Source organism: Schistocerca gregaria, chromosome 2 (assembly GCF_023897955.1).
Source record: "Schistocerca gregaria isolate iqSchGreg1 chromosome 2, iqSchGreg1.2, whole genome shotgun sequence".
Taxonomy (NCBI): domain Eukaryota; kingdom Metazoa; phylum Arthropoda; class Insecta; order Orthoptera; family Acrididae; genus Schistocerca; species Schistocerca gregaria.
In genome coordinates, this window is record NC_064921.1 from 738,265,975 (window position 1) to 738,281,430 (window position 15,456).

General features: G+C 38.1%; 1 protein-coding gene across 3 annotated transcripts in view; it reads right to left on the bottom strand.

Moving 5' to 3' along the window:
• Positions 1 to 2,764: 2,764 nt before the first annotated feature.
• Positions 2,765 to 15,456, bottom strand: part of LOC126334898 (lys-63-specific deubiquitinase BRCC36-like) — a 55,259-nt gene continuing 42,567 nt past the window's right edge. For all 3 annotated transcript variants that reach the window (XM_049997605.1, XM_049997607.1, XM_049997606.1), the window contains 3 exons: positions 5,921 to 6,052; positions 5,729 to 5,837; positions 2,765 to 3,061 (listed from right to left, as the gene is read on the bottom strand). In XM_049997605.1, coding sequence (XP_049853562.1) covers positions 2,910 to 3,061; positions 5,729 to 5,837; positions 5,921 to 6,052 — 393 coding nt within the window. In that variant the 3' untranslated portion in view covers positions 2,765 to 2,909. The remainder of the gene's footprint in view (positions 3,062 to 5,728; positions 5,838 to 5,920; positions 6,053 to 15,456) is intronic.

The window sequence follows — 15,456 nt, forward strand, 5'->3', positions numbered from 1 at the left end:
GGGAGGCTGACGTCCTCCTGTTGTCACTTCTTTGATTTCCTTTTGTAGAATAGTCTCCATTGATTGAACAATTTGGTTAGATAACCCTCTTGCATTGACACTTCTTTCTTCTACCTGCAATTTTACTAATTCCATCCGAGCTTGCAGAAGATAAAGTTTCTGTTTGTTGTGTTTCTTTTCATTCCATCTTGGATGTTGCTGGATGAATATGGTGGTTGCATTGATAGCGCAAATGTCGATGAGAGTGAAAAATACAGATAGAGGCCATCTCTTTGTTCCCCTCTTGCAGGTGTCCGTACGTGCCATTTCATCAATGGTATCAATTCCACCTTTAGTAGAATTATAATATGCATTTATCTCAGTTTTATTCTTCTCTCCTCCAACAGTGCCTTTATCTTGGTGCATTGTTGACAGCATCAGTAAGTTTTCACTTGGTTTCATTTTTCCTATGTAGGACACCAAAGTTACTGGAGGCCTACCTGTTGATGGGTCTGTGAACAAGAACATTGATGAATATAGCTCTCGATTTGAAGTGTCCTTCTTTATGTCTTAAATATGCTTCCTGTTTGACTGGAGAGTTCCTACTCTAGTAACTTTGTAGTCTTGGCATAACTCTTCAGCCAAATCCACGGGTACGATTAATGTTTCAATTTTTTGGTGGTTATGTTGAAAAGTAACCATAAGTGTACAAAACTTCTGGTAATAAAATAATTGTTTTCTATGACCTTGTCTTTTATTTATGGCCTATCGGAGGTTGGGGGAAAAAAACAGCCCTTGTATATTAAAGCAAGTAATTAATTGGTAGTGAGATTTTCTAATGATGGTGGCCATTTTGATTTACAGTTGTGGGACAAACAACAGTTCAATATCACTTCTTGTGTAGCAGTTAGACCTAAAATCCAAGAATTTTTGGGAGACAGAGCTATACTGAAACAACACAACTACTCCCAACCCCTCCATGCACCAGGCAGCGGAACTTACATTCCTAACAATCTTCATACATAAGAGGAATATGTTCATTTATTCAAAATTGTCCTCTTCTGTGCTCATTCATGGGTTAATCATTATGTTAGCATCAAGGAGAAACTTCTATGGCATGTAAAATATTGCTCAAGAAACTAAAGAAAATAACAGGCAGGAATTGTAACACTATTATCATCTGTCAAACTGTCACTCCCGTAACACATTAAGAAAGTACACTCTGATATCTTCGGGATGTGGTATTCATGCAGCAGATGTCAAACATATTGTTATAGGTACACACACCACAGAAAATTAGGCTCCAGTTGTCAACAACTGTCAACTAATAAATGAAATGCAATGAAATGAAAGGGCTAAAATGAGATCCTCCGTACGTTCTATTGCCATGAAATTCTGCATATGAGGAATCCTCACCCTCAGCATCTTTCAGATAGCTGAGCTCTCATTTGTGGCTCTGAAAAGAACAGAACATGAAGCACATGATGATAGTTATTTGATTTTTGTATCTATTTCTTGGTATGGTTGGTTATATTTGCTGTTTCAGTAGTGCCATTAGGTAGAATCAGACAGTGTAGTTTTTTTTCACAGCATCATAATATCACAGTACGAGGCAATATATGCACACCTGACAAAAAATTAGTCACTTCCAGGAGACATCCTGAGAATACTGTGTAATGCTATCTCAAGTCTCAAAAACGGCCTCGCCTCAAGTTTCTTTAGGTATGCCATGTCCATATGAAGTTACCAAACTGTACAGATGTTGATTACCACATTTCACCCATTGTTCCAAACAGTCCCAAACATTTTCTATGAGATTAAGATTGTGAGAGTTAATGGGTCAAACAAAGTGCGATCACAGTGTGAATGAGCGGGCCCCCAAAGCATCATGAAACCACCTCTAGCCTGAAGTACAGCCTCAACATACTGCTGGTTGAACACCTCATTAATCTGTCAGTGCACTCACTGCCTTGTATAATTGGAAAGAGGCAAAATCACATCTTACCAGCCAACACTGTACAACTCCAGTCAGCTGCTGTTCAGTTTCTGTGTTGTTTGGCCTACAGAAGACATCAAATGGCCTTTCGCAAGGCACCTGACTCCAAATAGCCAATGTGCGCATTTCCTGTTGTAACGTTCTGTCAGAAACTGGTCGAGATGGTGGTGGTTGTTGGGATGTGTAAGGGGGACTAAACAGCTAAGGTCATCAGTCCCCCACTGGTCGAGATGGATCTGCATTCATTGACAGTAGCAATTTCCATAATTTTTTTAAACCTACTGTTATTCTTTGGTTAGCATGTTTCTACAACATCTCTTCTTACATCGTATTACAAGTCTGGGTGGTACACTATTCCTTCTAGTCAACATTGGACGCTCCACACTGATATACCAACGAATTTGGTAATGTCATTCACAATGTGGTCATCGGTAGATCCAAAGACATTTAGCACTGTTCTGTCATTTAGTAACGTCTCCACACTGACCCATCTTACTGCACTGATTCCATACAATCATCACACATACGACTTATGGCAGTGGAAGAGGATCACGTGAATATCTGATACCAGTTCTACACCACCCGTAGCACTCCAGAGTGACCAGCATGCTCTTGTAAGACGGTGACTAATTTTTTGTCTTGTGAGCTAATATTGTGTGGTCTATCATATAATTCAACTGCAGTTACTTGATATGGTAACCACTGTTACCCTTTTCTCTTTATCACAATGTCGATTTGAATGGTTGAAAGTGGAACCACTCACAAACTATTATCTACAAAACAACAGTATTCAAGATTTTCCTGAAGAGGATTTTAGCTGACATTTATTGTAATTTGGGGGTATACACAACATATTAAATTCATTTTGTCCACATTGCATCCCCTTGTAACAACACAAGCACACAGTTTCCACATATCACAGGTAAAGCAATCTCTATTGGTTGGATGATCTTAACTTCAGGAGAGCCTCCTTTTCACGCTGTAGCTCTTGACACCGCTTCTCATTGGCAGTTATCCTTTTTTCCAGAGCTGTCAGTAATGGTCCAGATACGGCCTCAGTAATACGGCAGAGAGCATGGGTTAGTACTGGAAGAAATAATAAAAGTTCAGAGGCAGGATTATCACTAATAATTGCATTCAGCAAATTCAAAAATTACTCATCAGTTACTATTGGCTCACTATTAAACAACATGAAATGCTCTATACGGGACATTAAATTGTTAAATCGAAGAAGACTTTATTCCGTGGCCAATGCGCTGCCTATTGCTGAATACTGACGACAATTAAGGAAGCTTCTTTCAAATCTTCCATGCTTTGTCTCGAATAATTACATATATTGATGTATGTATATGGCTGTTGCTCTACAAACTTTCTCAGAAAAACTGAGGGTTCACATGTTTTTTTGCATTTACAGCCAAGTTTTGTCTATCATGATATCTCGACAACTTCCTTAGTTGTTTTTATACTGTGCCGAGTGCAAATTTCATTGCTTGCTGTTTGGACTGCAACCAAATTGTTAATGGAACATAATGCAGTGATGTGATTGAAACTTCCTGGCAGATTAAAACTGTAATCGGACCATAACTTGAACCTGAGACCTTTGCCTTTTGTTGGCAAGTGCTCTATTGACAGAGATATCCAAGCACAACTAGTCCTCACAGGTCCAGTTCTGCCAGAATTTCTTCTCTTACCTGGAAATGCCTTTAAGGTCATTTCCTGGTGCTGTTAAACAATAAAATGATCAAAAGAAATTCAAAGCATAAATAGTTATATGTAAGAAGAATGCCACAAGACAATAAACTTTACTGAAAAAAGTCTTACTAAGAGTGCATCGAAGTGTTGTCTGAGAAGATCTAAGCACACTGGGTGCCACACTCCATGCTTTACTTAAACAAAGCATCGGCCCTTGTTAATTAAATTATCCACCTTTCTAATTTCAATTGCCTCCTTTATTACACTGTCCCAAAAATTCATCACCTGTGCCATGATGATGGTACTTTCGTATTTCAATTAATGAAGAAGCAGTCAGAATTTTATACCTCACATACACTGGTGCCATTTCAGGGAAGATCAGGAGAATACTGGCAAAATATTGTTTTAATGTATATCAAATACTCCAATAAAATTAAATGGTCTGAAAGGTTATGTGAAAGATAATATGATGTTAAAAAACTAGCTTTATACCATGTGCCATGCAAATGAATGTTGCATGTTGGGGAAACTATAGCACCTGTTGAAGAAAAAAAAATTTAAAGATAACAAACATTACATCAGACTTGAGCAGACAATTCGATCAGCTGCTGCTGAACATTGCCTTAACCGCGAGCAGGAAATGAAATACAAAGAGACCACATATTGGTGCAGGCAGCAAATTTTTGGAACAGCTCAATAATGGAGGCAATTTATATCAGTGTGTCAGATAATTTAATCAACAGGTACAGACACAATAGCTTAAAAGCATGGGTATGCCATTCAGCTTGTTAAATCTCACTGGAAAAATGTCTATGTACCCTCTCTGGTCATAAATAAGTAATTTTCTATTAAGACTTTTCCACAAGGTGCACTGTCTAATGGCATTCTTCTTACTAATAACTTTTTACATTTTGGCATTCTGTTTCTATTCGGTTTGAATTTATGTTGACTGTTTCATTGTTTAATGATGCCAGCAAACAATCACAAGGGTGACATGCAGTGTGTTATGATCAGTTTTGTTGTAGTCCAAACAGCAAACAACTAAATTTGTGCACAAACCTGACAGCTAGGGAAGTTGTTGAAATATTATGTAAAGAAAAAAAGATAATTCTGCTATAAACCAAAAAACTTTTAAATTATATTGATATTATTAAGAGAACAGCTGTTCTAGTAGCAATGTGGATTTATGGTGGTTGGTCAGAAAGTAGTACTTCCTACTTTCAACACATACAGTACTGAAATAACATAGCAAAAGTTTGGTGTTTGGTACCAAAGTACTGTTTTCTAAAGTTTTTGGGAATACTGGTAAGCTTCAGCACTGTTGTACTTGAGAAAACAGCTAATGTCAGCATCTGAATCAGAGAAGTGTATGTGCTGGAATTCCTCAATGCTGAAGGTGAAACCCTGAATTTTATGTATGAGAGCTGTGAGACGACTGTCTCTGAGTGATCAAAAGAAGAGCACCCAGTGCACAACTACCTTAACTGCACTGAACACCCAGTATGTAATCCCTGAAGATACTTCAATCTTATTTTCATGAAATGTGCACATCAAAGTCTCTGACGATTTCCATGATAGTGCAAGAACATATATGTGTAGCAAAGACTGTTCAGTCTGCACAACTTGAATGGGAATTCTGCTTTATTTTCCTAAATTTGTCACTGAATACTACGAAAATTTCACTTGAGTTTTCTCATGAATTAAAATTTATATATTTGGGGGCAGTACTTTCTGAATGACCCACACATTTCAGCTATAGAAAGTCGCAAAAACCAGAAACTTTTATGTAATGAAGTTTATTTTTATTCAGCTATTCTAATACAAAGCAGGGAAAATGGAAATATTAAGCATCCTCACTACGTATACCACCTGGCAAACAGTGTGCAGTACAATTTGTAATGCATATGGCTGTTTACAAACATTGCAACCATAAAAATAGTGAAAAAGTTACTAAATTACATGTGCTTGTCCTTACTGAAGCTACTTTTCTAAGTGCTTGTCTTAAATATAGCCACATTTGTCTGACATCATTTTACATACAAGAATTTAATCAGCAATTACCTGCTCTGTTGTTCAACTGTGCAATGTAGTTCAGATGAGGAATCTTTGTTGTTTTGTCATAGCTATCCTTTTCTTCTTGAAACAGAATTTCTGGCAGTACCGCCATTGACTAAAAATTAATAACTTAATATTAGACATCTTAAAGAAATTAAATATCTATATTGAAATCGAACTTCATCTCTGTAATTCTACCTGAATATTTGGTGTAGATAGTGACACCGTTGGCTCTATATGTAGAGGTACTTCCAGCTGTCTGAACTGTGGAGAATCTCCATGTGGATTTTGAGTGACAGACTGGAAGCATGTGATTTGAATTTTCTGCTCCTGTGGAAAAAAATACAAGTGGGATTTAGTTTTGATGATGGCATATTGCCCAACAAACAAGCCAATATCAATGATTATTAGCTAATTTTCCACACATATTGTTGAGTCTATTTTTAAGTGTTGCCTCTGTACTGATGGTCACCTTTCCTATGTTCAAATTCAAGATGATGCATAACCAAAGGCTATGGCTGCATAACTAAACTCTGTATGTTAATACTAAACTAGTATCGAGCTATGAGCTTATTCTTAGAGGTAGACTTAGATTGCAATCTTGGCTAAAATAAAAACACCGCACAGAGAAAAGTATTCTGACGCTAGTTCATCTACATCTATATCTACATGGATACTCTGCAAATCACATTTAAGTGCTTGGCAGAGGAACTACCTTCACAATTCTCTATTATTCCAATCTTGTATAGCATGCAGAGAGAATGAACACCTATATCTTTCCATACAAGCTCTGAATTCCCTTATTTTATTGTGGAGATCATTTCTCCCTATGTAGGTTAGTGTCAACAAAATATTATCACATTTGGAGGAGAAAGTTGGTGATTGGGATGTCATGAGAAGATTGCGTCGCAATGAAAAATGCCTTTCTTTTAATGATGTCCAGCCCAAATCATGTATCATTTCTGTGGCACTCTGTCCCATATTTCGCGATAATACAAAACTTGCTGCCTTTCTTTGAACTTTTTCGATATACTCCGTCAATCCTATCTGGTAAGGATCCCACACAGCGAGCAGTATTCTAAAAAAGGACAGACAAGCGTAGTGTAGGCAGCCTCCTTAGTAGGTCTGTTACATTTTCTACGAGTCCTGCCAATAAAACACAGTCTTTGGTTAGCCTTCCCCACAACATTTTCTACGTGTTCCTTTAAATTTAAGTTGTTCATAATTGTATAACTAGGTATTTAGTTGAATTTACGGCTTTTAGATTAGGCCGATTTATCGTGTAACCGAAGGTTAACAAGTTCCTTTTAGCACCCTGTGGATGTGCCTCACACTTTTTGTCATTTAGGGTCAACTGCCACTTTTCACACCATTCAGATATTTTTTCTAAATCGTTTTGCAGTTTGTTTTGATTTGTGATGACTTTATTAGTCGATAAATGACAGCGTCATCTGCAAACAACCGAATACGGCTGCTCGGATTCTCTCCAAATTGTTTCTATAGATAAGGAACAGCAGAGCGCCTATAACACCTCCTTGGGGTAGTTAACTCTATTCCTATTCCATTGCCATATCTTTGATTCCTGGAGTTCAGCAAGTTATTGTCTCTAAATAAAAAGTAGTAGACTCAGCTTTTGCAAATGTCACGTAGCAAAATGTAAGGAGAGTAGTAGCTAGGTATGTTATAAAGCCAGTGTCAGACTTCCTTCAGCCCACAACTCTAGTATTCCTACCTTTGAGTCAAATATGGGAAGTTAGAGGAACTGGTAACTGGCCGCAAAACAAACCCCGCTACAAAATGATACTGCAGATCTTAATGCAAAAGAAAGACAATTTCAATAATGACTATTCAGTTAGAAGCTTTGGGACCATACAGGAAATTACAGAGGTCATACATTAGTACAATTTGCCAAAGATGAAAACATGTTTATTGTTAACAGATGCTTAAAAAACAAATAGAAAAATGAATTTGCTAGGCTAAATTAACTAAACATGAAACAGACTATATTATATCAAACAGCAAATGAATTTTACAGATCAACACAGTTTTAAACCATTTTAGACTTTCACAATAAAGGACATAGGCAAGGGATAGAAAACTATGTCTATCAGCATATTCTGTGTAACATACATGGTACTCACCAAAATAACATGTTGTTTTAGAAGTAGATAAGAGCAAAATGGATTATTTGCAAGTTGTGAACAAAATTACAGAATGGAGCAATAGTGGTGGCCTTCTGAATAATACAGGGTGATTCAAAAAGAATACCACAACTTTAGGAATTTAAAACTCTGCAACGACAAAAGGCAGAGCTAAGCACTATCTGTTGGCGAATTAAGGGAGCTATAAAGTTTCATTTAGTTGTACATTTGTTCGCTTGAGGCGCTGTTGACTAGGCGTCAGCGTCAGTTGATGCTAAGATGGCGACCGCTCAACAGAAAGCTTTTTGTGAACTGACGACAGTTGTTCAGCGTGCATTTTGAACGAAGTATGGTGTTAAATCTCCTGATAGGTGGTGTATTAAACGTTGGTATAAACAGTTTACAGAGAATGGGTGTTTGTGCAAAGGGAAAAGTTCTGGACAGCCGAGAACGAGTGATGAAAATGTAACACGCATCCAGCAAGCATTTGTTCGCAGCCCAGGAAAATCGACTCGCAGAGCTAGCAGAGAGCTGCAAATTCCACAACAATTCATATTTCAGCAGGACGGAGCGCCACCACATTGGCACTTATCTATCCGTAACTACCTGCACGTCAACTACCCGAGGCGATGGATCGGCCGCCAGGCAGCCTGTGACAGAGCACTTCATCACTGGCCTCCAAGAAGCCCTTATCTTACCCCCTGCGATTTTTTCTTGTGGGGGTATGTTAAGGATATGGTGTTTCGGCCATCTCTCCCAGCCACCATTGATGATTTGAAACGAGAAATAACAGCAGCTATCCAAACTGTTACACCTGATATGCTACAGAGAGTGTGGAACGAGTTGGAGTATCGGGTTGATATTGCTCGAGTGTCTGGAGGGGGCCATATTGAACATCTCTGAACTTCTTTTCGAGTGGGGGGAAAAAAAAAAAAAAAAAAAAAAAAAAAAACACCTTTTTAAATACTCTTTGTAATGATGTATAACAGAAGGTTATATTATGTTTCTTTTATTAAATACACGTTTTTAAAGTTGTGATATTCTTTTTGAATCACCCTGTACAACACACACACACACACACACACACACACACACACACACCAGTGTGTGTGTGTGTGTGTGTGTGTGTGTGTGTGTGTTTCCATTATTTGAATATACATATAAGTGATAAAGCTTCCAGTTCTAGTGGGAGACTTAGGACTGGAACATAAGGCAGGCAAGGAGATTTCTTATCACATCACTAAACTATCCATAAACTAAAAAGAGGTTGAGGAAAATACACTGATCGAGTGTGCCTGAATCAGCTTCATTTTACTGATGACATACGAGCTGAAGTGGTTAGAGAAGCTAACAAGTTTTTCAAAACCAAACATTTAATGTGACCGAAGCTGATAGTAAGCAATAGCAAATTTTGACTTCTCACAGAGAGAAAGCATTCAAAAATGACATTCAAAACACAGAGCTCCTAAGCAAGAAATGGAGAAACGAATTTAGCAATCACCAAGAGACAGGAAGTCAAACAAATGGCTCAGGGAACAAATAAAATTATTGCAAATTAAAATGAAATGGAGGCGAGTGGAACATACAGTTAGATGTACAGATGGTAGTTATCCTCAGGTATATCTTTTAATGGGTTCCAAGCGATAAGAATGGACTGAGATAACAATGCAACGGAAACTGGATAGATGAAATTCAGAAATATGCAGGAAAACTTACAAGTACATGGATGAGATCTGCAATGCTTAGAGAAGCCTGGAAGTCAGACATTTTATTTCTCTCTGTTTAGCTTTGTGGAACTGGTAGAGTGTTTGAAGATAACTATATTAATTACCAAGTAAGTCCTAGGTTATCTAGATTTGGACAATGAAGGTAACATGCAACTGACATTTTGTCGCCATTTTTTCCCCCTATTCCCAGCTTTCCATTCAACATTTCTCTTTCTGATCTGTTCCAACCTAGTGGTAATTAAATCTACTGTCAATGTCATAATCTGGGGACTGCTATTGATTTCCTTGCTGGAGTTGTTGACTTCTGAACTTCTGATGTATCGCCATTTAATTCCCTATTGTAGATCTCTATTTGTGGCAAACTTCCACAGGGCTGAAGTAAATGATGTCAGCAAAAGTGGTGGCTGAAGGGTTTTACTCTCTTCTCTTTTTCCCCAGGGCATATATTACGACTTCCAGCTGCTGGCTCTACCAATGAGATTTCAGAATTAGGGCTCTGGTTCCCCAAAGGCTGTGAGGGAATTGAAATTCTCCTCTCAAATGCTAAAAGAGAGAGAGAGAGAGAGAGAGAGTAAAAATATTCAAGAATTGTTGGTTTGAAACTGAACTCATTTATTAAATTTCTTATAGATGGTACTGCGCGTCTGTACCTACACACGAGAAAGAGTGCTTATGTAGATCAATAGTTAGTGAAATTTTGTGATGTAATAATAGTCCAGTCAACAAAGACCCAAAAAGGGTCGATTAGTGCAGTAATAACAGGGAAGGCCATGAACAATATACTACAAATTCTGACCAGTGGAGTCTGAGCATAGGGGAAAAGGGTGGGGGACATTTAAAGGTAACTTTTTTTGAGTTTTTCTTGAATAACACCAAAACCGCAGCTTCTACTGAAAATGTTTCGCAGCACAAAATCAAACTACATCAAATTTCCTTTTAAAAAAAAGCCCTGTTCATTTTTTCTCTTGGATTAATAGTTTCCAGGTTCCAATGGATGGAAGAATAACTGATTATTAAAAGTATTGTTTTAATGGCATAAAATTAATGATTATTGTTAAATGAAGTGGTTTAATAATAAATATTAAATGTGTGTACCTCATCTAAGTACAGTAGAGACATATTAAGGGAAAATTAGTGTGCTCGGTGTATAATAGGGGGGAGGGGGTGGAGGGCAGAAGTGCTGAGGACTTCCCTCCTCCATAGACCTACAAACTGAAGAGCAAGCAGGCAAGTCCCCACACTGTTTCTACCCAATTACACCATAAAAGCTACTACAGGGCGTTTCACAAAGTTACACGAGCCTTCTGTAGTGCCCTTTATGAATCACGTGCACAGATACGCCCAAAAAGGGGGGATAAGTTCTTAATAACACTAGTGCAAAAAACATGTATGGACAGACTCTATGTAAATGTCTGCACACTGTTCTACACTGCTACACTGTAAATCTATTCTTGGTCACCCCATACAGCAGCTGTAGCATTCTTTCGCGAAAGGTAACTTCTCCAACCACGAGCACTGCTCAATTTTCAGTTTACAGACAGACTATACCACTCCAGCATTTCTTGTCCAGACATCTTTCGTGAATAGACAAAATAACATCACTGAACTAAATTGGTTAGATTAGATTTACTTTCATTCCAATTGATCCATAGTGACGAGGTCCTCCAGGATGTAGTACATGTCAGAAAAACAATAATACATGACAAATATTTACAACTAAAACAAATAAGCTAATGAACCTTCCACAGCTCCCCAAGTGAAATGATCGTCATATTCTATTTTTATTTGGACACTATATGAAAGGATCATTTTACAACACTCATTTACTAAGATCGCTTTAATGCACTGAATTTAAAATAAATAAAGTTTTTTGTTTATAAGGTAATTAACATATAAGAGAACTAGTAAAATACTTATTTACAATGAACACATTACTGCACTGAAATGGTGCAGAAGTTAGATTGTACTATATATACACAAAGAGCACGTGCCCCCCCCCCCCCCCCACACACACACAAAATCAGTTGGTTCTACTGAGAAATTCATCAATGGAGTAGAAGGAGTTGGCCACCAACAAATCCTTTAGGCCTCACTTAAACTGAATCTCATTGGTTGTTACGCTTTTTATGGTTGCTGTTAAGTTACTGCAAATGTGTGTTCCTGAATAATGCACACCTTTTTGTACAAGAGTAAGTGACTTTAAATCCTTGTGAAGATTATTCTTATTTCTAGTACTGATTCCATGAACTGAGCTGTTGGTTTGAAAAAGTGATATATTTTTAATGACAAATTTCATTAAGGAATAAATACATTGGGAAGCAGTAGTTTGTATCACTAGTTCCCTAAATAGGCCTCTGCATGATGTTCTTGAGTTCACACTACTCTTATTGCACATTTATGTGCCGGTAAAACTTTAGCTTGGCTTGATGAATTACCCCAAAAAATAATACCATATGATATTAGTGTGAAAGTAAGCATAGTATGCCAGCCTTTTCATTTTTATATCCCCTATGTCTGACAGAATTCACATTGCAAATAGAGATTTGTTTAAACGCTTCAGCAGTCCTGTGATGTTCTCCTCCCTATCGAATTCATTATCAAGCTGTAACCCCAAGAAGTTAACACTGTCCACTACTTCTATCTGCTTGTCATCATATGTTAGGCATCTACTCATGGGACATACCTTACAAGTTGTGAAGGGCATGTAGTGTGTTTTTTCAAAGTTTAGTGACAAGGAGTTGGCTAGGAACCAGTAGTTAATATCCACAAATATTTAAGTAGCCGATCTTTCTAAGACTACACTTGATTGCTATTTATTGCAATGTTTGTAACATTGGCAAACAAAACAAACTTGGCATCTGGTAATGTTACTGATGAAAGGTCATTGATATACACAAGAAAAAGTAAGGGCCCTAAGACTGAATCTTGTGGGGCCCCACATGTAATTAGTTCCCAGTTGGATGATGCCTAATAGCTTAATACATGTCTCATTCCTAATAACGCACTTTGTTTCCTGCCAGAGATACAAGATTTGAACTATTTTGCAGCATTTCCTGTTACACCATAATATTCTAATTTACTTAAAAGGATATTGCGATTTACATAGTCAAATGCCTTTGACAGAGCACAAAATATACCACTTGCCGGCAATTTTTTGTCTAATGAATTAAGTACATTTTCACTGTAAGTGTAGCTAGCCTTTTCAATATCAGAACCCTTTAGAAATGCGAAGTGAAACTTTGACATTATGTTAATTGCAATAAGATGGTTATAAAGCTGATTGTACATTATCTTTTCTACAAGGTGTACAACTTTGCTTCCACCGTTTGCCAACAGGTGGTGACAACAGTAAGTAGCGGTCAAACGAAACAGATTGCTGACGTCAGGCAGTTAGCTTGGACCTTGGTCAACATAACCTCACTCATACATTAGTCAATTTGTGTCTGCATCAAAGTTGTTTTTGATTGAAAATGTCAGTTTACGAGCCTAATTCTTGTCATTTGCGAGAGGTGTTACTGTTTCATTTCAATATGAGGAAAACAGTGGCCGAGTCTCATTGAATGCTCTCAAGTACGTACGGTAAGGATGCTATTGGTCAAATAACATGTCATGAGTGGTTTCAAAGCTTCAATAACGGTGATTTTAACATCTTAGACTGGCATAGTGGTAGAAGAGAGAATGTTTTCGAAGATGCAGAATTGAAGACATTCCTGAGTGAAGACTCGCTTCAAACTCAAGAACAACTGGCACGATTCGTGGGAGTGACACAGCAAGCCATTTCAAAACGTCTCAAAGCTATGGGCATGATTCAGAAAGAAGGAACTTGGGTCCCATGTGAGCTGAAACCAAGAGACGTTGAACGGTGTTTGTGTCTTAGTGAACAGTTGCTTCAGAGGCAAAAACGGAAGGGATTTCTTCATTGCATTGGGACCAGGGACGAAAAATGTGTTCATTACGATAATGCTAAATTCAAAAAAATCAGGAGGATATCCCAACCATGCTTCCACGTCAATGGCCAAACCGAATATTCACAGCTCCAAGATAATGTTCTGCATTTGGTGAGACCAGCTCAGCGCTGTGAACTACGAGGTGTTAAAACCAAGTGGAACAATCACAGTTGCCCGTTATCGAACACAATCAACGTGTTGGAGCAGAACATTGAAAGACAAACAGCCACAATACAGTGAGAGGCATGATAAAGTTATTTTGCAGCACAACAACGCTCAAGCCCGTGTTGCAACAGAGGTCAAAATGTACTTGGAAACGTTAAAATGGGAAGTCCTACTCCACCTGCCATATTCTCCAGACATTACTCCCTCTGACTATCACCTGTTTAGATCAATGGGGCATGGCCTGGCTGACCAACACTTCCGATCTCATGAAGAAGTCACAAATTGGTTCGATTTGTGGATTGCTTCAAGCGATGAACAATCATTTCTACGTAGGATTCGTACACTGCCCGTAAGATGGGGAAAAGTAGTGGCCAGTGATGGAAAATACTTTGAATGATACAAGTGTAACCAATTTGTTTCATTAAAGCCTCAAATGTTGGGGAAAAATGGCAGAAGCAAAACTGTACACCTTGTAAAATTTTTGAGAATGCTGGCAAAAGTGAAACTGGATGGAAATTTGATGCTATTTCTTTATCTCCCCTCTTAAACAGTGGCTTAACTTCAGCATATTTTAACCATTCAGGAAATATTCCACTGATAAACAACTGGATACACAGATAGCTTAATATGTTACTTAACTCAGAATCACATTCTGTAACTTTGTTGATGTTTCGTCATACCCACCAGATGTTTTTGATTTTAAAGATTTTATGATGGACAATACTTCTGCTGGGGTGGTGAGGGTCAAATTCATGTTATGGAAGTTACTTGAAATGTGATTTGACGCCACTTCAGTGACTTGCGATCAATGGGGATGAAATGATGATGATTAGAACAACACAACACCCAGTCCCGGAGCAGAGAAAATCTCCAACCCAGACAGGAATCGAACCCAGGCCCTTAGGATTGACAGTCTGTCACCCTGACTACTCAGCTACAGCGGGCGGACTATACTCATCTGTCACCAATGTATCATTTACTCTTAATGCTATTTGCCCCTCTTCACGTCTGGTTTTACCGGTCTCCTCCTTCACTATATCCCATACTGCCTTTGTTCTGTTATTTAATTTGACTCTTTTCCTTGTACTCAATTACAGTTGTTCAGGGCACTATTACATAAAAAACCTCAACAGCAGCAACTGAAATCTGTCTATCACAGTGAAGAGACTGCTCGAAGTGTAACATGCTGTCAATGTGTGTTTCACAATATCTGTTTAATTGTCTCCATTGTCAATGGCTGCAATACTTTTTATAACATGAGAGGTTTAAAATGCTTCACGTCAACCTCAGCTGTCCCAACGTCTGAAGAGGCCCAAAGACTTAAATTGGTTGCATATGCAACAGGTGGAGGTCACCTATGAGTTATGGAACTTCAGATTTTTAACATAAGGCAAGTAATGCATCACAACAAATTACTGTTAGAGACCTGAATATGACCAGTACTATTCCATCAGACACATTCACATCCATCTTGCAAGATATACTGTAGAGGCACGGTAAGCGGCTCGATGCAATGCAGCCCACTCTACACATGCCATGAATTCCTGAATGGAAGAGAATAATGCAGTGTAACAGTAACACAGTTATTGGTGAAAAAAGTGCACATAACTTTCTGGCCATTCATTAATTTGCCACCAACTGTCTACAACATGTTACATGTCTTCGCAATATGGTGTCAATGATAAACAACAGGAAAGAGCCATATTTACTAAGCCAATACCTTTCCTGCTGACACTACATAGGCCACTGACATA